The sequence below is a fragment of the Diorhabda carinulata genome, chromosome X (genome assembly GCF_026250575.1).
Source record: "Diorhabda carinulata isolate Delta chromosome X, icDioCari1.1, whole genome shotgun sequence".
Taxonomy (NCBI): domain Eukaryota; kingdom Metazoa; phylum Arthropoda; class Insecta; order Coleoptera; family Chrysomelidae; genus Diorhabda; species Diorhabda carinulata.
Window position 1 is genome coordinate 55,199,058 of NC_079472.1, and position 27,432 is coordinate 55,226,489.

General features: G+C 32.9%; 1 protein-coding gene across 1 annotated transcript in view; it reads left to right on the forward strand.

The window, feature by feature from the left end:
• LOC130902027 (opioid-binding protein/cell adhesion molecule-like) overlaps positions 1-27,432 on the forward strand; it is a 312,350-nt gene that overhangs the window by 267,116 nt on the left and 17,802 nt on the right. Inside the window, exon 4 of the mRNA XM_057813826.1 lies at positions 26,083-26,204. Coding sequence (XP_057669809.1) covers positions 26,083-26,204 — 122 coding nt within the window. The remainder of the gene's footprint in view (positions 1-26,082; positions 26,205-27,432) is intronic.

The window sequence follows — 27,432 nt, forward strand, 5'->3', positions numbered from 1 at the left end:
TTAATCTAGATCTGACTTAACTAATTGTTAATTTTTTTCTCCCACTTTCACAATTATATTTTACTCATTCAGTTCTGTTTAATTTGGTCAAACTTCCATTATTCTGACAAAGGGCCTAACTTGAGGAATACCCTTGAAATAGAGCAGAACGTTATAGATCCAGTAGCTTATACAGAGTAAGTTTTATGTATAGAACGCCTCAATTATACGGAAACGGCTTATACGATTTTCATAATTTTTTGTGTACAAGGTCAGGACGCAGAAAAACTGCTTTAACTGAAAACCAATGTTTAGATGTTTGTGTCGTGCTAGAAGACACTCCACATACATAAAACTCACTCTGTATAGTGTGAGAACCACAAAAGGCTCAGCTATAAACTCAATAAAAAGTGAGGTTACTCACTCCCGGTTATTTTCTGTGGCTCATAACATCCAATTCAGCAACTTTTACGACACTAAATTTTTCGTACGTTTATTCAAAAATTTCTGTTCATATTTGAACCACCCTCGTATTTTGAAGTAACATAAATCCAAATGTGTAATTTTTCATTATTCTTTAATGTAGTAGTAATATTTTAGTTGATATGAGGAGCTATTTTCTAATTCAATTCCATTTCAAGTTTAGTACGTTGTTATCTCTGACTTTATAGCTAATACGAAAAACGAGTTTTCCGTTTGATTGACAAATTTTTTTCTGATTTCCATTTAACTTGATTAAAGTACATACTTGATTCGTGATTACATCAGCATATCTATTATTCAAATGTAGTCCCATATGACGATAGCCAGATGTGACAGTGATTTTCTCAAAATGGCTGCTCAACCAAATCTCCAGGGTATCAACATAATAATATTAGTAGAATATAATGTCGTGTTATTGTGTCATTCCAATGCGACATGAGATCGTCGTTTTTATGCCAATTTGTAATTATTCAGGATATAATTTATCTCGCGAGGCATTCGAGAAAATAGGCGCGATTAAATTCATCGCTACACCCAATTCGAATTTTAGATGGTATGAGAAAAAATAAATTTCAAAAAGTGGTCGAGTCAGTTAAGGATTTGTTTCAGTGCAGTGTATAAAACTCCATTTATTTCGTAAGGACTACGAAGGCCTTGTAAATATTCCGGATATTAACTTATTAGTACAAAAAACGAGTATTTGTACATATGCATTGTGAAGTAACGTATCTGAATAAGAACGCGATTTTTGTTATATAAAAGTTTTTTCAAATAATTCGAGTCATATTCTCAGTCGTTTTTTATTCTCAACAGCACCCCCTCTGAATTATAAGAACCCACTCGAAAATTTTAAATAAGAAAAGGGGTCGTATGATACCTTGTTGGAAAGGGATTTTAGTCTTCTGCTCAGAAATATAAAGTTTTTTCAAATTTGGTACAATCATACCTGAGAAAATTGATTCTTAAGATGTAAAATTTTGATAAGGTTTCTATCACAAAACTTTATGTAGATAAGACAATAATATCGCATAATATTTAGAATGTATTTTTCAATGTACTTGACAATTAGATTAGATGTTCAAAATAACCACCATTAACTTCTTGACAATGAACGAAGCGATTTTGGAATTCTCGTACATTTTGTATGACCGCAAAAGTTATTTTGTTAATTTCTTCCGTTATGCTAATTTTTAAATCAGCAATATTGACAGGTCTATGGAAATATACTTTAGATTTTGAATAACCCCACCATAAATAATCGAGAGGAGTCAAATCGAGGGATATAACCGGCCATATGATCGTTCCACTTCTTCCACCCCACCTATTGGGAAAAACCTCGTTCAAATAACTTCTAATTGTACGTGTAACATGCGGTAGAGCTTTGTCTTGTTAGTAGTAAGTAGATTGATCTATCTTTGTAATGTAACCACTCAGAAATTAATAAAAAAATCCACATAAACCTCACTATTAACTGTGCCCTGAAAAAATGAGGGCCAATAATTTTATTGTTAATGATACCAGCCCAAACGTTAACTTTTTTAGGATATTGAGTGTGAGCCTCACACATCCTGTGAGGATTTTCTCTGCTCCAATATCTACAGTTCTGTTTGTTAACCGTTTCGTTTAAATGAGACGTCGGTTCATAAGAAAAAACTATTTTGTGTATGAACTGCAAATATGCGTTCATTCTGTAGACTGCGTAATGTGTTGACCAGGGTATTTTATATTAAAAATTTCACAAACCCTTTAAGTTCTTGTTCAACTATCACAACCATTCATAATTAAAATGTCTATACTCGGAAAAATGAGCCATAATTAAATTTAATACGCACACAAATATTATACTGACCTCTTTTAGTAACTTTAAATACCTAAATGACAGCAGCCGACTAGATTAATATCAATTGTTTATTTGGCTTTTTGACTAACATTTTGGTATCTTCAAAGATTGCGTTCTGATGTTTAGCAGAACAGATACGAAAATTTCTAAAGTATATTCTAATAGACCATATAATATTGCTGATTCAAAAGTTTGGATAATGGAAAAAATTAACAAAATAGCCCCTGAAGTTATATCTACGAGAATACCCAAATCGCCTCGGTTATTGTCAAGAAGTGTATGGTGGTCATTTAATTGTAAAATAAAGTTTACATAATTTTCTTCATTCCACGTAAAGTTTTGTGATGGAAACAATATCAAAATTTAAAAATAAAAATCGATTGGTTTCAGGTTTTTTTCACATAGTACATAATAATGCTAAAATTGAATTTATTTCATACGACTCGATTTCTGAATAGTATCAATACAATAACAGCTGTGTTATCCTAATAGTAAATCACTGAGCGGTTATCAATACCTAACATGGGATATTGGAGTAGAAAATTCATCAAATTAGATTTCTAAAGGCCGCTTGACATAATGCTATATAACGTGCAAGAAATTGCATGCAAGTCTCTGTAAACAGTAAAAGCAGTAAAAACAAATTCCTAACCTCAAATTTCATCTAATATTCTTTACCTAGGTTAACAATGTAAATAATAAAGCTAAATTTTACGAAAGTCAGCTGATTGCAACTTACACGCGATAAAAATGACACAAAACCGATAATGTCAAGAACTTCCATGAAATAATCAGATGAACTTCATCTGCGCATGCTATTGATCAAGAAGTGTTGCGTCTTGCATTGCATTGCACGTTGTATTGCATCATGTCAAGCGGCCTTAACGTAACATATGTGTAAGAATGAAATAAGTAAGGCTAAAAATTGAAAGACATTCAGTCTTCAATTGCATAAAAACAATTTTGCAATAAAGGTTGCTTTGAAAGCTGATAGAATCGACTCTGGTTCATAGTTTTAATCCAAATCTAGAAACATGTTAAGAATTAACACCACTCTAATCGCGAAAAAAAGCGTTCTTGGGGAATTTTTTTTCAATGCAAAAGAAAGTTGGAAAAAAATATTTTAATACATTAAAAATCTTACATTGTACTTTATGGCTAATGTACTTAATGGCAAATTTAGAGTCAATTATTCGAGGCTCCTTTGATCGGAAGCGCTCCTTGACACGCAGCATAACTGTCTTGGGGATATTGATTTTTGTAATTTTTATTTATAAAAATTGTGTGAACCAATTTATTAAGAACCCCCTACGTGAGTCACTGCAAAATATTATAAATAAATTATGATTGAAATTTCAAATTGATCTGAAATAAAACTGTTATACTGCGTGCCCGTTCCGTTTCAAGAAAAATCAATTTGAAGTTTAAAAATCAGCTTTCGACATAAAAAAATAGAGAAATTATCATTAGTTTGCAATTCCTGTCCTTAATACTAGTTTGCCTCTTCGTCTTTTCTTCTTCTAGCTTTTATGCCCGCTCGCGCCTCTTTCGCTGCTTCGGATAGAGAGCGCTCAGCATCCTGAATGCGCTTTTCGTCGGCTACGCCGCAAAAATTATAAGTTTATAAGCGAATGTCTATCTCTAGACAATCCATAATTTTTAAGACGCACTTTAAGACGTAAATAAAATTATACACTGCAATATCAGTTTGATTATTGAGTGTTGATACTAGTATATTAATTGACTATATATAATAACAGCTTGAAATGGACATCTATAGGATCATTAGGGAACTTGGTAACCAAGTACATACTTCTCGAAGGTTAGCGATCGGCCGTTTCGGTGCTGCCGGTATAAGTCCTAAAATTTTTTCGGAATGAAACATTTTGTATCATATTCTTCAAAGATTCAAGCTATATTTCCAACCAATCAAAAAATTGATTGATTATAAATAGACAAAAGTGTTTCAAATATATACAGGCAAGGCAATGACAGGATCCCATATTCCGTGAAGAGTTCGCGGTGATGTACTCATCTTCTTGCATTGTTTGTGAATAATACGCAAAGCGGTCTTCTGAAGGATAAAAATCCTGGAAAATGGAAATCTCGAGAATAGGAAACAAGATGTAAAAAACGATTTTGTTAACTTTAACCTTGGTTATCTTTAGAAATTTCAATAAACTCTCAAGAAAACTTCAAGAATGCTAGCATGTAGTCATTCAGCTCTTTATTTCTCATTTCGAGGTGAAACTTCTAATGTGAATGGACTATATTGGATCCTCTTTCTAATAACCTTATTATTCTTTATTAATAAAGCGATTGTTGTTGACCTGAAAATGCATGTGCATGATTAATAGGTCAACTGTACATGAAATCCATTGAATCCAAAATAAACATTCACCTCGACTCCAAATCCATCGACGTTGTTGCCGTAATATTATCTCGAAACCCCGTAGCGCATTTCATAGTTTAACGAATTTGGTACACCGCCAAGAGTATTTGATACTGACTGTAAAACTTAATTAAAATATAAACGTTAGTACAAACTTTAATGGTAATTTAGTTAATGGCAACCGACAATGCGCGTCACTAGGCAAGGAAATTAAGAGGGCTCGAATTATCGTGGAAATAGAACTTGAGCTAGACTCGGAAAATCTCGGAATAACTGAATATTTGAACTTTAATAAATTACCCCGATAGGCACTCGACTCTGTTCAACATTTTCATTAATATTAGAAAGTAGATTATTATATAATTGTAAGAATTTTCAAGAAATACTCATTTCAATAGACGTATCTAATCAAATTTGGACATTTATCATTCCTGTAATAAGAAAAGAAAATTTAATATGGTTTCTGGTGGAATTCCTCATTCAATTTGAATACAAAATATTATTGTTGATGACTTTCTCATTCACAAAATTATGAAAAGCAATGGTGAAAGTTATGATTTTTCTAAAAAACTCGCATGATCTCTTTCTAATTACACTAGGCAACAATCAATGCTACTCGAACCTAATTTGTGGTGTATTTTATTGGGAGTGCTTTAAAAGTTAATAGAAAAATATCTGTATTTGCAATTCATTATTTTTATTACCACTTCTCGTTAAATTCTGTAAGTAGCTCAGGTTTTCATCATCAAGTTAGTTGATCACACTGAATCGTGTTAAATGTCACGCAAAAGTGTTAATTCTCCCGACTTATTTTGTTATATTTGCTGTGAATATACACCTACAAGCAAAAACGGCCTACACCTTTATTAAGAAGTGGTTTCGTGCACATTTCGACCAGGATATTCTCAACAAGGATAAATATTGGCTGCCACTCATCTGCTGTAGCTTATGTCACAGGAATTTGACCGGTTGGTTTAACGGACAATATTCAGAAATGTCTTTTGGTAAACTAGTGATATGGCGTGAATCTACCAATCACGTAAGCAACTGTTTTTTTTTGCTTGGCCAATACAAAGGCTTTTTGTGCCTTTTGCAGTTTATGGTGTTGAAGAAATTTCAAGCAGTTCTGAAAACAAAGAAATTGAAAAAGAATTTACAACTACTGTCAGTTCTCAAGCACCGCATGTGATCAACCAATAGGAGTTTAAGGATCTCATAAGAAAAAGCTAAACTAGCTTCAAGACTGAAACAGTAGAATCTGCTTAAAACGAGAGTTAAAGTTACCGTGTATCGTAATAGTCACAGTTCATATGTTGATTTGTTTTCCAAAGATTTAAGTCTAAAGGCTGTACTGCTCCATAACTGCCCATAAATTTCCATCACTACCTTTAGCTTACGGAGCTCATTTAAAGGAAGACAGAAGATAGAATTCATCAATAGTTAATATGTGCAGATTTGAAAACTGTTGCTTCGACTACAAACTGGTCACAAGAAATACTGTTGCTTTTAAAGCGACAGAAACAGTCTATAGAGAAATGAGCATTATGTATGAGAAATATTGCCGTCAAGAACTGCTTACAATCTTGAGCAAAAATGAACCTTCATCAAAAATTTTGTAAAAGCTATAGATACAGATCAAACTGGTTTCAAATTTTTGGAACAAAAATTTCCTTCTTTGAGTGACGCTAAAACAAAGAAAGGTTTATTTTTTGGACCCAACATCAAAAAATTATATAATGAATAGAGAGAATCTTGATAGGCCGTTGTCAAAGTTACTGAAAACTTTATGGGTAACTAGAGATCTCCTCGAAATACACTTTTTACATTCCGGAAAATATGAACGCTTTACGTGACGAATATGGAGAGCGCTTTCAACAAGATATCCCCACAATTGAAAAGTGCTACCAAAGAAAATAGGGACCAGCAATGCTTGCAGACTACTACTAGTCTTTAGACAACTACTTGATAATAAAACTCGAGTTTTATTATCTACTTTTTTGGAAACAATAAATTCTTGTACGTACTTTCAGAAGACTGCTTTAAACATGATATTAGTATTGAATCCGTACTAATTGAATGGAGGAAGATAGAATAGAGAGGCATTTGAAAGTTAATGCTTCGGCAGAAGTATCAATTCGAATGGACCAACGAAATCAGATTTGACTATCAAATAGTTCCTGAATCAACAGATAAAGTTGATAACAATATTCATGACAGCATAAGCAAGATGAGACTACAAGCTAGACCTAACCACGCTTTGAGTTGCTATTCGAAATTACTTTTCAAACGAAGATGATGGATTGTGAGAAGGGATACAATTCTTCTGATTCATCTTCTTTTGTTTATTTTGTTTCTAGATATGTCAAATAGAGGCAGGAAATATATCAAAAAGAAGTAGGAATTTATGTCAAATAGAAGTAGAAATTTACGTCAAATATAAGTAGGAATTTACGTCAAATAGTAGTAGGAATTTATGTCAAATAGAAGTAGGAATTTATGTCATTTAAAAGTAGGAACTTATGTCAAATAGAAGTATGAATTTATGTTAAATATAAGTAGGAATTTAGTCATCTAATCAAACTAATATTTATGAGTTATTATTGTCAAATAGAAGCAGGAACTCATGTCAAATAGACGTAGGGATTTATGTCAAATAGAAGTAGGAATTCAATCATCTAGTCAAACTAATATTCATAAGTGATTAATGTCAAATATAGGCAGGAACTCATGTCAAATAGAAGTAGGAATTTATGTCAAATAGAAATGAGAATTTAATCATCTAATCAAACTAATATTTATAAATTAATAATGTCAAATAGAGGCAGAAACTCATGTCAAATAAAAGTAAGAACTTATGTCACATAGAAGTATGAATTTATGTCAAATAGAAATAGGAATTTAATCATCTAATCAAACTAATATTTATGAGTTAATAATGTCAAATAGAAGCAGGAACTCATGTTAAATAGAAGTAGGGATTTATGTCAAACAAAAGTAAGAATTTCATAATCTAATCAAACTAATATTTATGAATTAATAATGTCAAATAGAAGCAGGAACTCATGTTAAATAGAAGTAGGGATTTATGTCAAACAAAAGTAAGAATTTCATAATCTAATCAAACTAATATTTATGAGTTAATAATGTCAAATAGGAGCAGGAACTCATGTTAAATAGAAGTAGGGATTTATGTCAAACAAAAGTAAGAATTTAATAATCTAAACAAACTAATATTCATAAGTTAATAATATATAATAAATAGAGGCAGGAACTCATGACAAATAGAAGTGAGAATTTATGTCAAATAGAAGTAGCTATTTACGTCAAATAGAAGTAGGAATTTATTCATCTAATCAAACTAATATTTATGAGTTAATAATGTCAAATAGAAGAAGGAACTCATGTTAAATAGAAGTAGAGATTTATGTCAAACAAAAGTAAGAATTTAATAATCTAAACAAACTAATATTCATAAGTTAATAATATATAATAAATAGAGGCAGGAACTCATGACAAATAGAAGTGAGAATTCATGTCAAATAGAAGTAGCTATTTACGTCAAATAGAAGTAGGAATTTATTCATCTAATCAAACTAATATTTATGAGTTAATAATGTCAAATAGAAGAAGGAACTCATGTTAAATAGAAGTAGGGATTTATGTCAAACAAAAGTAAGAATTTAATAATCTAAACAAACTAATATTCATAAGTTAATAATATATAATAAATAGAGGCAGGAACTCATGACAAATAGAAGTGAGAATTTATGTCAAATAGAAGTAGCTATTTACGTCAAATAGAAGTAGGAATTTATTCATCTAATCAAACTAATATTTATGAGTTAATAATGTCAAATAGAAGAAGGAACTCATGTTAAATAGAAGTAGGGATTTATGTCAAACAAAAGTAAGAATTTAATAATCTAAACAAACTAATATTCATAAGTTAATAATATATAATAAATAGAGGCAGGAACTCATGACAAATAGAAGTGAGAATTTATGTCAAATAGAAGTAGCTATTTACGTCAAATAGAAGTAGGAATTTATTCATCTAATCAAACTAATATTTATGAGTTAATAATGTCAAATAGAAGAAGGAACTCATGTTAAATAGAAGTAGAGATTTATGTCAAACAAAAGTAAGAATTTAATAATCTAAACAAACTAATATTCATAAGTTAATAATATATAATAAATAGAGGCAGGAACTCATGACAAATAGAAGTGAGAATTCATGTCAAATAGAAGTAGCTATTTACGTCAAATAGAAGTAGGAATTTATTCATCTAATCAAACTAATATTTATGAGTTAATAATGTCAAATAGAAGAAGGAACTCATGTTAAATAGAAGTAGGGATTTATGTCAAACAAAAGTAAGAATTTAATAATCTAAACAAACTAATATTCATAAGTTAATAATATATAATAAATAGAGGCAGGAACTCATGACAAATAGAAGTGTGAATTTATGTCAAATAGAAGTAGCTATTTACGTCAAATAGAAGTAGGAATTTATTCATCTAATCAAACTACTATTTATAAGTTAATAATGTCAAATAGAAGCTGAAACTCATGTCAAATAGAAGTAGGGATTTATGTGAAATAGAAGTAGAAATTCGATCATCTAATCAAACTAATATTTATAAGTTATTAATGATTCTACCAATTTTTTTTAAATTTCTCAGTAATAAAGGTCGTTTTAGGTATGTTCTCTTTTCTCAATCGTCTCAGTGTCTACCGTTTCTCATTAACGTCTTAAGACTAAAACTTCCACTGTACTAATTCTTGGATAGGATACTAGACCCGATACCTACGTTCATATATTTAGCATTCCATAATTAAGCAAGTAATTCAAAATATTGAAAATCTGTTAACAGGAATTGGAATTTTAATTGTAGCCAAACTCCATTACATTTCGTTGAATTGGAGCGTTCTATGAACATCACTCTTTCTCTCAGATCGTGTTATTTAATGAATTAAATGATGAATGCTTTTAAAATGTAAGAATATTTCTCTCTCAGACGAAAAACCCTGGAATATAACAGACCAAAGACAAAGCATATTGTTGCCTTTCCATCGCTCTCATATCAGCTTTATCTTTGACTATCAAAATTGCGAGAATTGCAAAGGGTAGTTCATAAACAGAATTTCATCGCTACCGTACGTTTCATTTATCAAAGTTGGTTGATCAGAGAAAGGGAAGCCCGCGGGCTGACTATAATTGCAGTGATATCATATCATGGAAAAAAATCCCATATCTCACTCGCCTCTAACCCATTTGCCTGGTTCTCTCATAGAGGATATGCTTAATTTAGCTTCGAGGTTTATGGTATTTTTATATAAATCGAGCGTTCACTGTTTAGTTTTGTATATTTAGCTCCAGGCTTAACAGGCGAGGCGGACAGCTTGAACCGATTTGTGTCGCCAATTTTAAATAAAATCTACAGGCTGTTACAATAATAACTGGAAATATATGAAACTGTCAGTTCTCTAGCACAAAATTTTGAAATATAACTTTAATCACAGTATTTTAATGTATTCTTGTCGCACTTAGCGGGAAAAACAAATATTCTCGGTATGTAGCCAGCTAGCAATTGTAATAGATGGGATCTATTGAAACTGAGCTTATAAACTTTAAAGATCAATCAGAGAAGAATGTCATTCTAATTTCCGACTTTTAATAAAAGTAAAATGGGGATATCGACGACAGACTCTTATGAAAATCTGGCTAAACAAATAAGCTTCAAATTTGTGAAATTTTTTATAAGGTACATCAAGGTTTATATTACAAATACTTTTGTTAATAACAGTTTTGTACTTTGTAATTAGCTTGAATTTGTTTCAAAGACCACCACTTCACAGACTATTGAAGACTTTGGCCTCACACAAGCCCACTGTGCCCTTTGTTTTGACAATTTTTAATACTACATTATGTAAGCACCTTTTTCTGGGGCGTCCTATCCCTGGTTTTCCTTCTACTGTTCCTCTATAGACCTTCTTTGTTGTTCTTTCTTCATTCATTCGTTTCATTTCATTCAGATGTTCAAGCTTTTATATCGGTTTTTATAGCATTTACTATGGTTTTTCTTTCTATCGCCTAACTTTTCATTACCTCCAAGTCTTCGCGTGTCTCACACCCTTATCAGTTCATATATGAGGATAAACGTATATGGCCCAACAAAGAAAACGAAAATAATATATTAATATATTAATTTAGCTCCATATACTTTCCCATCGATATTCAATAAGATCGACACCCTTTTTATAATTTTTCATTGTTTCAAGTCTGGGAACAGAATATAATCCGAGTCGGCTGAATCTGGTGAATAGGGAGCATGAGGTAACATTTCAAAATTTAATTCATTAATTTTGTCCACTGCAATAACGGAAGTGTGAGCTGGTGCATAGCCATGATGAAACAATACTTTCTTCTTAGCCGAATGCGGTCGTTTTGTTTGATGTCTTTGCTCAAATGCTGCAACAAATTCACATAATACGCGCCGTTCACAGTCTATCCACTTTCAAGATAGTCAATGAAAATTATCCCACGCGCCTCGCAAAAAAACGACACCATGACCTTGCCTGAAGTTGGAACGAACTTTGCCTTCTTTGGAGCCAGTTCTTCCTTTTCAGTTTATTGTTTTGATTGTTGTTTTGTTTCGTGTATCAAGTGATAACCTAACGTTTCATCCATGGTTATGAAATGATGCAAAACTTTGTCTTCATTTCTGTGAAACGTTGCCAAGCGCTCGATGGAAACATCTTCTCGTGGCTGTTGTTTTTCCATTGTGATGAAACGTAGCATCTATCTTGTGCACAGCTATCTCATGTTCAGTGCCGCTTTGTGGATTTTCTTCAACATTACTGGAGTCGCGACCTCATTTGGTCGACCACTGCGAAGCTAGTCTTTCCAGGTCGTACGATCTCGTTTAAACTCAATATTTTACCATGATAACGAACGTACAATTTTATACAGAATAGAACCTAGTTCAGCTTCTATATTTCTATATAGATTTTATACTTTCCAGGCAACTACCTCCATCTCTAGATCAGGCCAGGTACTTCTTGGACCTTTTTCGTATTGTGCATAAAATTTTTCTTTCAAAAGTAATTAACACTTTCTTTATTTTGAGTGATAATGCAAATATCGGACGCATAATATGTCTAATTTTTGTTTAATATAATTATAGTTTTTATTTTTTTTACAAAAGAGAGGATTTCAGTAATTCGATCATTGAAAAACACCATCGATTGCCAGCAAACAACCTAACTGGATTCAATCCATTTCTTGTAGTAATGATTGAGTCGAGATAATTGAATCAAGTTCAGTATTCATTGTATTTGAGACCCTACTGCTTTCTCTGTCTATTAAAAAATATTCATTTTCTACCTTGTCTATTGAAAGTCCGTACCTCTACATCTAAATACCTGCAGCTTCCAATTAGGCATTCTTTCTTGTTCTCGGTTTGTGAACAAAGAACAATTTGTCGTAGACTGAATTTTAGCAATTCCTATAATTTTCTCCATATTTCTACTCATTTCTCAAATTTTAGCCAGAATTAGGTTAGAATAGGTTAGAATTGCAAATGAGTTGAAGTTGAATACTCTGCAATAGATTAAGTGCAGCAGTGCACTGCTTCCATCTACTGATTGAATTTAATTGATTACCGATAAAAATGATGCATTTGCATACTTTTTCCTCAGAAACTCTTCTACGCAATCATCATGACTTTTCACACACAGATAGATCTTGATGAGATCTATGAAACAAAGTTATTCATGGTTCAATATCTGTTAACCTTCTTGAGATAATGGTCACCTCCCGTATCTCCGGAGGTAAATGTTTCCGCATAAAATAGATATGATAAATCGATTTCCCGTATCATCAATAGTCTATGTATAGAGTTTCATGATGATCGTCGTGGGGTGGCTTATCATACTCTTCTCAAATTTTATTCCATTTAATTTGCATTCCCTAAAAACCACGTAAATAACTAACGACTACTCGCTTGCCATTTAGGCTTATTAAAGCTCATCCTGGGTTAATCTAAAATACCTTCGTCGTCTACATTTCTTGTTTAATTGGGCACTATTTTATTAGCAAGGGAATGAAACTCACCCATGCATCAAAAATATCAGCAGACTGGAAGTAAAAAGCAATGTAGAACCGAATAAAAAAAACGTAAACAACATTAATTAATCATTTACTACGTATCCGTATGAGGCGAATTTAAGAAACAAGTCTCGATGAAGATGTTGTCAGTATTCTTCTGAATATTATATATTTATTTCAGTACCGACATAACAGGTCTTATAAATTTGGAAAAATGCTTGACTGAAACTAGAATGGACAAAATGTAGATATAATTGAAACTCAAATGAGAAGAAAGATTTTTGCCAGAGCAGATGATTGAAGTAACTAGCTTAAGGTGACATAAGATCTAGAAAAGGGGAAAGATTTGAGACAGCCCTATGTTCAGCAATGTATGTACAAATTGATTGATGATAAAAATTAGATTAACATAAAAAAATTATGCTTGAACTATAAAATGTGTTAAAATAAATTTCATTCCATGCTACGTAGTATACGAGGTCTGGCTATTAAATAACGAGACTGCGCACCTAAAGTGCGCCCTAGATGGGTGGGGTAAAAAACGAGTAGTATGTTGGGTATCTAGATATCTTGTCTATGCACGTCCCAAAACACGTTTCCGTCCCTATTATATAGTATTTGTACAGTAGCGGTTTGAAACGAACGTGTTTTTTTTTTCGTGCCGAAAACCATGTGTAACGAAAAATAGGATCAACGTATCAATATCAAATTTCTCGTTAAATTGAAAAAAGTCCGACTTAGTGCTATAAATTGTTGCAAGAGTCCTATGGGGACAATCCTCTATCTCGGGCGCGTGTTTTTGAGTAATGTAAGCGCTTCAGTGAGGGCTGAGAGAACAAATCAAAATTCAAGGCAATGTTGATCGTTTTCAGTATCGTAGTGACTGAATGCGTTCCAGAGGGTCAGACTGTCAGCCAGACTTACTATTTATCAGTTTTGGCAGCACTGCGAGAACGATTTCATAAGAAATGGCCCGATTTTGCACCAGGACAACGCACCTGTTCATAACGCAGAATCTGTGGAGAAGAATTTGGGCACTCCAGTGCTCGAACACCCGCCGTACTCACCAGATTTGACGCCATGCGACTATTTTGTTTCCGTGTTTCCGAAGATGAAATCTACTTTGAAAGGAACCCGATTTGAGTCGATGGAAAAAGTAGGTATGCATGGAAAGGTGTGTGGCTAGGGGAGGGGAGTATATTGAAGGAGAGCATTCGTATGTAGAATAATTTTTATAATAAAACCCTTCTTCGTAACCAGTCTCGTTATCTAATAGCCAGACCTCGCATTCATTCTGTTAATTATGAAACCTTACTGGTGGTTAAAACCAAGGTAATCTCCTTGCATTAAAGTTATTCGCTATCGCCAAAATCTTTAGATTTTGGATCCGCGGACATAAACAGAAATCATCAAATTTTCAGAATTTCTTTGAAGCGAAGGACACGAGCTTTCTTTTGAGCGATTGAAAATTATGCGGTTTCAAACGAACGATCTTGTTGACAAGCAAAAGCTCATGCAATATTGAATGTATGCATTTGGAACTAATTCCCAAATATGCCTCAATCTCACGGTATGTCACATGAGAATCTTGCAATTCCAATTTACGCACAGCATCGATATTTTCTGGTAAAACAGATGATTTGGAACGACTTCACATAATTCTTACTGTAGCGAAATGTGACCACGATTGAATTCGCAAAACCAGTGAGAAACGGTAGCTCAAAAATCGTACCCTGATAGATAACAATGCAGTAAAGCCACTTCTAGCGAAGCAGTGCAGGGAAATGTAAAACAAAATTAAATTTTTATTGATGGAGTTTAAAATTGCAAAACAACTATATAACAGAAAAATGTGAAATAATCAAAGAATCTCAATACGCCGACCAAATTAATCAATATGTGTAAATTTACATTCATTCCTTTATGAAAACATGACTGGTCTCCGCATAATGTGATCCAAAGGATACTTCAATAGACATTCTCACTACAAGAGAAGAGAAAACTCGTTAATGGAATCTTGTATGTTAAATTTTTTCTGTATGTTATATTTTGCTAAATAACTAGACGCTCTTTTTGGATATAACATCACTTGGAGCAATTGCGTCAATCTAAGAACGAGGATTCAATAGAGTTTTTGAATTCCGAGAGAAGTTCTTGAACTTTCAAATGAACTAATATTCCTAATATATATATAATTCTGAATAAATGAGCTATTGGACAATAACCCAACGAAGAGGGTATTTCCAGCTAATACTAAATCATATATTTATGACAAGATTCGATAGATGGAGTGTAATTATATCCCGTTTTCGAAAACATTTTTATGCATTAATGGAAACATGTGCTACCCGCAAAAGCTTTATTACCTTCATCGAAATTTGTAGCCGAAAGTATCACGAGGAGAACGAAATCCAATTAATCTTTTTAATTTGAATACTGTCATCAGACAGACAAACTAATCGATAAATTGACAGTCCATTCGGTAAGTATTAATAAAAAAACGAACATTTGAATTTAAATCAGAATAATTTGAGCTTGAAGAATACTAAAAATTATGTGAGATATAAGAGTAATGATCAACTAGAAATTTTGATTGTGGGAGAAAAATGTGAATTAGATTCGTCATTAAGTTTGTGATTGACAATCTCTTTTTGATGGAAAAAACGAATAACTGAGGAGAAAAACTATTTCTCATATGTAAGCTGAGACTAATAAATACTATAGGATATTTATATAGATAATAGAATTTCGTTGAGATCATTCCATCACAAATTCTGGGAACCTAATTTCGTTCTCTGGAACCGAAATTATTGCAAAAATTCACATTACAGTACTGTAATCAAAGTATATTACGAAATGTTGTGAAAGACATCTAAGATATCATCTATTTTGAATCATCACTTAGACATAAAAAAGCTTTCCTTAAGATAAATGTTGCGTTTGCTGACAATTGATCACTAACGGAACTACTTAGATGTGTTGGCATTTTCCAGCTACAGCACACAAGTGGGTGTCTCGGGGTGAATGGTGAGATTGAGACCTAAGTCTATGGCTACAAATATTCTTTGAGCGAGAAATAAAACTTCTTAGCGATCTGTCATTGGATGTTGGGACATCCCAAAAACTTGTTAAAAAAAAGCAATTCTAGATAGGTTAAATATTTCGAAGTTGGAGCTAAAATATCACTAACCAACTTGTTTTAACGGAGAATTATAAATCGAAAAAATGCCAAAATTTTCATGCTTTTGTATTTTTTAACCAAGTTCCGAATACAATTTTTGTTGGCACTAGGTTCATGTTCAGCAACCCGAAAAACATATTGGTGAAAATATTTGTTCTATTTTCTTCTATTTAACATTTATGAACATTGACTAGCATCAAACTCTACTCATATTAGTTAGAATGCACACTACAATCAAAAATTCCGAAAAGATGAAATTGGGTATGCCTAGCATTCCATAAAACACTCTTATAACAAAAAAATAGTGAATATAACTTTATTTGTTAACCCCAACATATTTGCAGTTGAAACTTTTTGTGCTACACCATTATTAAAATACCCAATCGAGTTTATATCTGTTAGCGTGATTTGAAAATGCCACCACCTATTGGAAATCCAACAGTTTGCTAACTACCTGCTGTAAGACGTTTTCTCGGCGCTAAAGACTTCAATGGATAGTAGATCGAAAAAAACCAAACGAGTATTATTTTTTTCTCGGCCATAACTCTCCTTCCTTTTCACCCCCTAGTTTCTAGCCCCTGTATTATTTCTAATATTTCTTCTTTGGCGGAGTTAAAACTATTGTAATGCAATGTTAAACTAATCTTCTTTGACGATGAAATACAAAAGCTAGTCCTACTATATGATAAGAGCTTCGATACAACGACCGTTTTTTTTTTCAAGTTAGTAAAGTACAAAACGAACCTTAAAACTTCTGGAAATTCCGTAGACAAAGTGGTAATGGTGAATCTTCGGTTTTCTTCAACCAATCTGTCAACTCGTTGAACCACGTTATCGGAAAGGACAGATTTGCGTCCTTGACTCCCTTCATCATGCACATCATTACGGCCATCTTTCGACACCATTCACGCACAACACCATCACTCATGAAGTTTTCCCCATATACACGACTCATTCTCCGATTGATTTCTGCAGCAATAATAATGGACATGTTTACGTGGCTGAGCACAACGCCGACTGACGCCTGAATGTAAACAATGGAGGAGTGTGTAGTGCGAGAGCTTTGCAGTCGTCTACAGCACATGCCAGCTTTCTTCTGCTTGCGTAGTGTCTGCACGGAGCGATCGGAGGTTGAAAAAAAACAGCCTCCGTATAAGGGAAATTGTCTAAATTTTAAACTTCCAAGTGAATATATTGTTTTTGAAGAATATTTCAAAAGCACGCCTTGTAATCCTAATTAATACATTGTATTGATTTCGAACACGTAATCACGTTTTATTAAAGGAGGTTTAATTAGTTAAATTGGTACGTGTTATCTGCAATTATGTTCAATATTCCTTAATTAAATTCAATAATTATTCCAATTCGTAAAATTAGTGCATCAAAGTTATATTAGATGGGTCCGTGATTTCGTTGAAAAGTTTCTAACCTTGAAGTAACGCCTCTGTGGTTTTCCACCACAACTGAAACGTCAGGCGAAAACTTGGGCTGTAATGAATGCAAATTGCCTATTTTGCATTTTAAACTTGCAATCAAGCAAAAGGCCGTATAAATATTCATATGATGGTTAGAATGAGAATTCAGCGAAAACGGCATCAGCAGAGCTACTACGCAGCGGAGCTCTTCTCTCAAAGGGATTCCTCGATGTTCAATTTTAAAAACAAGTCCGTCTTAATAGTCACTTGTCGTTTGGTAGAGAACAAAAACGGTCGTATATTTACTCTTATAAAATAGCATGTATAAAAAATTCATTTGAAGTTTATTATTCTATTATTATACGTCTTTTAAGCGTTATGTGTATTTCGTATGGCTAGAATTATCATATTTTTTTCTTTTTTCGCTTATAACTTGTCATCGTAGTTGGACAAATGTGACAATTGAAATGTAAATAGAGTCCTGTCCCAGTAAAGTTGGGTTTGAAACTTACGGTTTCAAAGAAATTTAGTATTGACTGAAATTAATTAAAATCTATCATTTATTTTTAATCACATTCACTGAATTTTAATATATAATGTACTGTTTTTGACATAAGGAAAAAAAATCTAATGAGTTATGTTTATACAATGCGGTCCATACGTATGGAATAAATTGAATTTTAGCGTTTTTATATTCTATGTGATAAAAAAACCTGAAACAGGTCGATTTTTACTCTTAAATTGACAATTTACTGTATAAAATATTATCCTACTCCAGTACCCTCTGTATTTTCGTATCAGTTCTGCTAAACATGAGGAAAAAATCTTCCCCTTCTTCTTTATCGTACTTTAGGACTTAGTACTGTGTTTGCATCAATGGTTGCCTAGCTACAGCTGGGATGATGAAGACCAGCTATCATACCATCTTGTTGGTGGTCGTCATTCGATTTTTCTTCCTTTGCAATCTTTGTCAACCTGTCATCTAACATTCTGTCCATGTGGTTTCTCCATTCCCTTCGCGGATTCCTCGCCCATCTTTCTACATCCTGGATGTCACGTTCGCATTTCAGTATTTCTTAAAAGCCGCTTAGCCATGGTGTTCTCTGCTCTGGTGTCTATCGCTTATGGTCTCACACAGGTCTTGTATATTCTGGTAGTCATATATTTATTACATCTCTTACGTACCCTGATATTAATGACGACTTTGTTGTTTGAGCTTTCACTTCTTCCTTTTGATTTCTATCACTTGTTCGCTCCTAGATATTTGAATGAAATCATTTTTTCTATACCCTGATCGTATATTGCGAGTTTACATCTTCTCGGTTCTCTGGATTCTGTAAAAGATTCGCTTTTTTTCAAGGATATTTGGATGTTAAAAGCCTTTTGCTATTTGTTCAAACCTAAATAGTAAACTTTGTAAGTTATCCTCGTTGTCTGAATTGATCACTGCGTCTTCAGCATAACATACTATTTTTTTGTTTCCTATCCGATATCCTCTTCCAGCTTGCTTTACCTCGTTCATAATCTCATACATTATAATGCTGAACAAGATCGGGCTGAGGCTGTCTCCTTGTCTGATACCGACCGTCACAGGTATTCTACTGCTCAGTTTATTTTTCATTCTGATATATGGGTGATTCCATTATAACTGTGATATTCAATGTCCTGTATTGTTTTTTTGTACTAGTCATTAATTAATAATCAATTAATAAAAATTTTGTGTTAATTGAATAATTCTTAAGATATTTAAACATTATTTTTATACAATATAACTTGCCACTTAAAGAAAACTTATACTACATCACTTGAATGTCAGTACCGTGTCATGTCCATTCCTAGAATTTACCGATAAATTATTAATTTTTTTTGTCGTAACAAATGATTTAAACTAATTACCTTATAAATTCTAATGTTTATGATCAAATTGAGGAAAATTGATGCACTTGTTGTTTAATATCTTAAGTTACCATGTCAGTACCGTGGATAAATGAGTCAGTACCGTGGAACTCAAAATCCGACATTTGTGTCTTGCTCGTGATACTTTGAAGTTGTAGTAAATTCCTCTTAGAGTTTTATTTTTACAGTAAAATAGATGAATAATATGCATAAAAAAGTTAGAAAAGTTAAATTTTAAAATCTTGAAATTTTGAATACAAAAAATCACAGTTAGAACGGAATCACCCATATGCGTAATTATCGGTGTTCAGGTCTTCGATTACTTTTATTATATTGAGGTGAATCTCCCTTCTCTTCAGTAGAGTTGTTACATCCCTCAATCGTACCCTATCAAATGCTTGGTTGAGATCGATGAAGCACATCGTAGTTTGGCGGATCATAAAAATAGCATCTATCGCAGACTTGTTTTTACTGAATCCCTGCTGTTCCTCAGAGATACCAGATGACATCAGTTCTTCCGCTAAAAATTTAGTGAAAAGTTTTTGTACTGCACTCATCTAGCTAATATCTCGATAATTTTGTGGATCATTTTCTTCACCTTTTTTGAAAATTGGAATCCAAATACTTTCTTCCCATTCTGATGGTATACTTTTGATGTCAATGGCATTAGGAAAAAATCTTTGAAGATACTAAAATATTAGTCAATAAGCTAAATAAATAATTGATATGAATCTAGCAGTTTGCTGTCATTTAGGTATTTAAAGCTACTAAAAGACAAGAAGAAAACAAGAACTCAAAAGGAGGTTGGTGGAGTTTTTAATGCTAAATACCCTGGTCGCAGTTTACAGTTAATAAAATTGAAAAAAACTTTCGAGAAATTGGACATGTGAAAAATATTGAAAAACCAGGTAGAAAGGTGCAATTTACTGATGAAAAAAGTTAGATGTACTTCTAGAGATTGAGGAAAATCCGCATAAGACATCTCGAAAACTTGACGCCGATAATGATGTAAGTAAATTATCTATTTTGAGAGATTTGCATAAAGAAAAATACCACCCTTACAAAGTTCTGTTTGTTCAGGAGTTAAACAAAGATGATTGACAAAACGAATGCAGATTTGCAGTTCATAAACAAAATGTTTTTTTCTGATAAAGCGACGTTTCATTTTAACAGAACTCTAGATATTGGAACAGAGGAAATCCTCACAGGATGTGTGAGGTTCATACTCAATATCTCAAAAAGTGAGCGCTTGGGATGGTATCATTAACAATAAAATTATTGGCCCTTATTTTTTTGATGATTCAGTTAATGGTGAGGTTTATCTAGATTTTTTGAATAACTTCTCAGTGTCTACATTACAAAATGTTAATCTCCAAGATAAGAAAGATCGATCTATTTACTACCAACAAGACGGAGCTCCAACCCAATAGGTGGATTAGAAGGGGTGGAACGATCGAATGTCCGGCTAGATGCTCCGATTTAACTCCTTTTGATTACTTTTATGGGATTTCAAATCTGAAGTATACTTTAATAGATCAGATAATATTGCTGATTCAAAAGTTATAATAACGGAAGAAATTAACAAAATAACGTCAAACAAAATGTACGAGAATTCCAAAATCGTCTCGGTTATTATCAAGAAGTCTGAACAAAGGACTAAAATCCCTTTCCATCAAGGACCACACAATCTCACAACCGGGGTGCTTGAAGGGGATAATATTTTCATACTGTAAATTGTCAATTTAAGAATAAAATCGACCTGTTTCAGGGTTTTTTCACATAATCCATAATAACGCTAAAATTGAATTCATTCCATACATATGGACCACATTGTATATACTATCAAATAAAATTTGGCAGTCATGTGATTATAAACTATTCCAAATTTCTTGGAAATGGACTCTCATTTTTAGAACGATTCCTGCGAGATTTGATCTGGTTTTTTTATTTGTTGTGTCACAATACTAGATGTCAATTTTACAACTAGAATATTGTTATCTGATATCCAATCTTGTACTTTATAGCCATAAAACGAGTGCACTGTCTTGTTGGAAAACACAAATACTATTTGAACGCATATGTTCAATTATTGGTTGTACTGAGTGTAAGTTTTTCACTCCACTATCTGATATGGATTTCCAAATCATATTAAGAGCCGGAAGATTGACTTTATTTTCAAAACCATTATTCTGAAATACTTCTTTAGTTCTTTAGACCTTAATTTGTGTCCTATTGTCCACATCTATCTTTCTTCTAAATTTTTGTTAGTATTGAGCTTCACTTTCGCCTATAAAATACTGATTTAGAAAACAAATAAAAAGTTTTATAACCCAGCTTTTTGACCTCTCTGTGAAAAGATGCTCTTGAAACTTTTTATGCATTATTAATCTCACTCCTCTGAAGAAGTCTCAAGAATGTGGAATGTATCTAGCTACCAGAGATTTCGTTTTCTATTCCATACGCCAGGTATAGTTTCTCACACTTCAAGAGAAAGTGGACAGAGCTTCCACCCTCTGTGCAACAAAATCTACACGTCTAGCGACTTCAGGTGTTTGTTAAGGCGATAGTCCCCTGATAAGACTTCTGTTAGTATTTGTAGATTGTTCTTACTCAGGCTAAAACATTCAGCAAATCTTCTCTGATTATAACTTCCCATGAGAGCCTTTACCTGCCCCAGTAGGTTGTCACAATAAATGGTTTTGCTCTTATCTACCTTTTTTAGTTAGTTTATTTCATTTCTCTTCACTTCGTGACTTTATTTTTCTTGCCTAGCTCGTTTAGTTATTCTAGATAATCCCAAACGAGTTTGGATTCTATGATATTGGAGATTAAAGCTGTGATCTCTTGTTTTTGATAGTTCCTTTCTAGATTGAACTGGATACATTTGTCAATTGCATGAATTTCTGCTTGAAAAATGCTTGTGTGTTGCCCAGGCTTTAGAATGTTTTATTCTGGGCCCGTACACTATTCCAGTTCTGTCTGCGGATTTAGATCCGTCCGTTTACCAATCAATGGAATTTTTGTTCAAATTTATGGTGATATGATCACATTCACTTCGGGATGCATTATCCTGAGGCATTTCCCAAGTTTGGTCATTATTTAGGGACGGTTTTTCTTTGGTGATTTCATCTCTGAACATTCTAAGTGATGTTTTTTCTGTCACGCTTGCCAATACTATGTGAATAGGTGAGAGATTTAGAATCACTGCTAGTGCAGCTGTAGGGCTTGATTTCATGGTCTCAAATAACTTGATTGAAAAGGATTGCAAGAAGGTTGTCTTGTAATTACAACAAAATTTCTAGTTTTGTATCGTCGCTTATGTCTGGGTTTCCAGATTTTAGAGCATCTTTCATTATTCACGTTTGCAACAAATATTTTCAATGTCTTTTAGCAATTGGATGACTTTGAAACTGTGTGCCGTTGAATAAAGCACATACTTCTTAATGATAAGTCTACTCTCGTAAACTACCTTGACAATAGAAGTTTAATTTGTTTCACAGTTGAAAAAATTAATAAAAAAAATGTTGGTATTAGGTAATTTTGAGTTCTAATATTTTTAATTATGTAACTTTTTTCTATCCATTCAAAATGAAATTTATTTTATTTTTTTTTTTTTCAATTCTCCCAGTTTTTCTATGTGAGGTGTTTTTGTATACACTAAAGATCCAATTGCGTCACTTATTTCTAAACTTCAAGCTGTTTATTTCAATTTCAAGGTGTTTTTTGAATTTTTAAGAAACTTTTAAGGTGATTACTGCCACAACATTGTGGGATCCACTGAAAAAACGAAATGATTGAACCAGATCAGGATCAGTTACTTCTATTAATTAATTTTATTATGAAACATAGAATCAAATCGATTTCATTGAATACGATCATGACACATAACAACTATAATAAGCAATTTTTTCCTAAATATATAAAGTAATCCACGTCTCTCGTTAATAATTTGGCTTTCCATTAGTGGGAAAACTTACAAATCAGTTCAGTATTTTTTGAATTTATGCATGATAAATTAATATGAAATCCTGCTTATTCAGTAGTCAATTTGATGAAAAGTCAATTACAAATAATATTAAATGTATATACATAATATCTGAACATTTCGTATTCATATTCTTTATACCTCAAAGCCGATCCACAATTGATTCAAAAAATTTACTTTTCTGTATAAGATTGTAACCTGCAAAGGAATTCTTTATTTATATTTGTTCGGTTATTTCGATTCTGAAACATTTGAGTAAGATACTTTCCTTATAAAGACTGAATAGAACATGAAAACATTTTATTGGAATACTTTGAAATTGGTTGGAAGGTTCGTATTTACTTTTTTGTTTGAGATATTTCGAGCATTTCCTTTGAGTGGTACATATTTTTGAAATAGAACGAAACGCAAAATTCCATAAAACGTTAGATAATGTAGTCACGACAACCATATATACAATGTGTTGCAATTGATATGATATTTTTTATTTAATAAATCTAGACTCCAAACATAATCATGTTCATTTTATTACTCAACATATTCTCCTCTTAATTGGATACGTTTATTATAGCGAACCTGCAAAGTCTCTAGACCTTTAAAAAAATGCTGCTTCTTGCTCTGCAAACCAAACCTCCACAGCTTTTATTACCTCATCGTTGGAAAAAAATTACGACCTTTTAAACTTTGTTTCAGTTGAGGAAAGAGATGGTAGTCGGACGGAGCCAAATCTGATGAATAAGGGGATGTTCTAGTAACTCAAACCCTAAATTACGAATTTTTTGCATGACAACATGAGATTTGTGTGTAGGGACGTTGTCCTGCAAGAACAAAATATATTTGGATAGCTTTCTGCGTCTTTTTCTTCAAGTTTCTACCGTAGAGTGGTCAGTAATCTCCAGTTATTGTTCTACCATTATCCAAAAAATCAATCATCATTACTCTAAAACAATCCCAAAAAACTGAAACAAGAACTTTACCAGTAGATTTTCGGACACAAAACTTCTTAGGTCTTGGAGAAACAGAGTGACGCCATTCCATCGATTGTTGCTTTGTTTCTGAATCGTAGAAGTCTACATCGTTTACAAATCGAGCACAGATCTAACGCGATGCTTCTTTCGTTGCACACTTTTGGTCAACATTCAAACATTTGGGAATCCATTTTGCAGCAATTCTTCTCATGTCTAAATTGACATGAACTTCATGATGAACGCGTTTGTATGAAATATTTAGTACTTCAAAATCATGTCATGAACTGCATCGATATTTTCAGGAACTAACACAGAAACTGGCCTTACCAATCGGTCATCATCTACCTTTTTTGAAGCTTGCAGTCCAATTTTTGACGGTCGCATACGGAGGACATTGATCACCAAGGATATTAAGTATATCTTCGTAAATCTGCTTACCTGTTAACCCTTTTAAATACAGGTACTTGATGATGGCTCGATACTCCACTTTTTCGATTTTCACAATTTTAGTGGACATCTTTTTTCTTTTAATTGATTGCGTAACGTAATGTAAATCTGGAATAAGTCCCATCGTCCTGCACGAATTCAAATTTAAATTATACAAAAATATAAAAGAAAAAACAACACATTGTAAATAGTCGCCCTCATCTGAACCAAGATTAATAACTCGATTAACAACTCAATTATTCAAAATGTTTATATCATTTTGACTGATACCTAATTGAAAATCAACAAATAAAGATATTACCAAGATTAAAATGATAAATCTTTTAATAATTGTATCATGAAAGAGGTTTGCGCGGCCATCGTCCTTTACTCGAATGTTTTTTGGGCCATTCAGCTATGGTCAAAAATAACTATTCCTATCTGACGTTTCACTAACTGTGGTTGTCATCCTCAGAAGTTGTGATTGGCATCTTCAGAAAGTGGTTAGTGTTTACTTTACTCCACTAGCACTAACAGCGTGTTTATGAGCAACTCAGCTACTCTATCTTCTATTTCATTTCTGTACTCATCATCAATAAAAAGGTCTTAGACTAATGACCATCGATGATTTCTGATAGATTAAGACTAAAATAACACGTTTACATGAAACTCGGCTACAAAGTATGGCAATAGATTTCCATGCAATATAAAAGTTCATTATCAGAGCAGGTTGGGTAAGTTTAAATGAAACACAAAAAACAAGCACAGGAACCATTTTTTTTTCAGAACAGTATCTATCTTCATAGTTTTCAGTGGACTCTGTCACTAAGAAGTTGCTGAATAAGTGCCGCAGTACTATCTATAGTCGAATTTTACATAGTTTAAAAACATTGTGAGAGGTTCTGTGGGAAATATTTTGAATTTCATGATAGAGTCAAACTATTTGGGGTCTAAACAAGAACATTTCTGCAATTCTGTGAAATATCTTTATGTGGTAAAAACATCTTTTCAATATTCATCCCCACAAATATAAAAATATACAATTATGTAATAACGACCTGTTAAAATAAAGTCAGCTTTATCTTTTTATTTTCACATCTATTTTATTCTTTAACATCAATCTCATTTTTCTTTAGTTAACTGCACTTACATAGGTTTTTGTTTTCTTTTACACTACTCTAAAGTGCGCGGTCAGTCCGGATCTGCAAAAATATCTTGACACACTGACACGAAATCGAGACGAATCGGAAAATTCTGGAATTCATTCGAGCCCTACACTTGATAAATAAAATAGTTAATTTTTTACATAAGCAATGAAAAATTTTTGAATAGTGTAATCAATGATAAAAACAATAGACTGATCATTCACAACGAAATATTCATCTCCACTTTTTTTACAGTGCCACCCAGTATTCAAATACTTCCTCCAAGTGGACAAGTTGTTACGAGGAAAGGAGGTCCAGTTTCTTTTGAATGCAAAGCGAACGGAAATCCTACACCCACAGTACAATGGTCTAAAAAGGTAACTGTTAAAATTTCTTTGAGATATGGGATGACTGAACTAGAGCCATCATCTCCAAATATCTCAAATTTTGAAAATGTAGTAATTCTTATTTCAAATTTCATAGAGCTGAAGTTTTTTATCTGTCTAGAACCCAAAACTACCTCTTGAGAAATCTCAAAAGGCAGTGGGCATCAAGAAATTCATCATGATTCAAAAACGCGCAGATTGAAGCTCACTAATATATTTGACAATTAATAACAGATATAATGATGATGGTTCCATTAGTAATTGAAATCTAATGCTGTCAACTGCAGAAAAAATTGTACACTGAATACTTTCCATATAAAAAGCAGATTATCAGTGATATTTTTTATGAGTAATAATAAATTACGTCAAACAAGACTTATCTCTCTTGAGGCTGCTTTACCTAACGTAACGAAAGGTTGCCAGTGGGTCACAACTGAAACTGAACACAAGCTTCAATTGGCGCGTAATTCACCTGCTAACATGGACACAGTACGAGGGACTAAGGAAGTGTGGACTTGTTGAAAAGTGTTCCGCGACAAGAAAAGGAAAGGCATCACAGAAAAATGCAACTATATAGTGACCAAACTCTTATTGGACTGTAGAGCAATGAGGATGACTCGCTTCGGTATAGACCATGCAAACGATCCAGACGACTTTGGAAACGATCAAAGAAGCTATTTGCCTTTCGAAACGAGAGCAGCTATGGTTTACAGTCGAATAAATTCATATTTAACTGATTTTCATTGATAATGGGGCTGTTACTGTTCAAAAATATATTGAAAAAGTTCTCCTAGAGGCTGCGATCCCTAACTTCGTCAGAATTGTTACCGAATACTTGGCAAAAGGGGAAATGGAAATCAAAGTCCCAAACCTACACGATCTTCCGGTAGGATGTTATAGCTCTGGAACAAATGAGGAAAACGTCATCCTGTAGTGACTCAAATCAGCCCCAAATTGCTCACTGTGAATAATGGGATGCTTTGCTAGCAAAAAAAGTGCAAAATTCAATTTCTCTACGCATGACAGGATGACAAGTCCTTCACTAAAACAGACAAAAAAAAACTCGCTGTTAAAAACCTGATAAAAGTATAGGTGTAATTTTCTTATTTTTTCTTCATTTTATGATTTCTTGTTAAATTGGTTAAATGATATTATTCGTTTTATGGAAATAAATTTTCACCATAGTAGAGTGATTAAACTATTTAACAAAATTATGAAA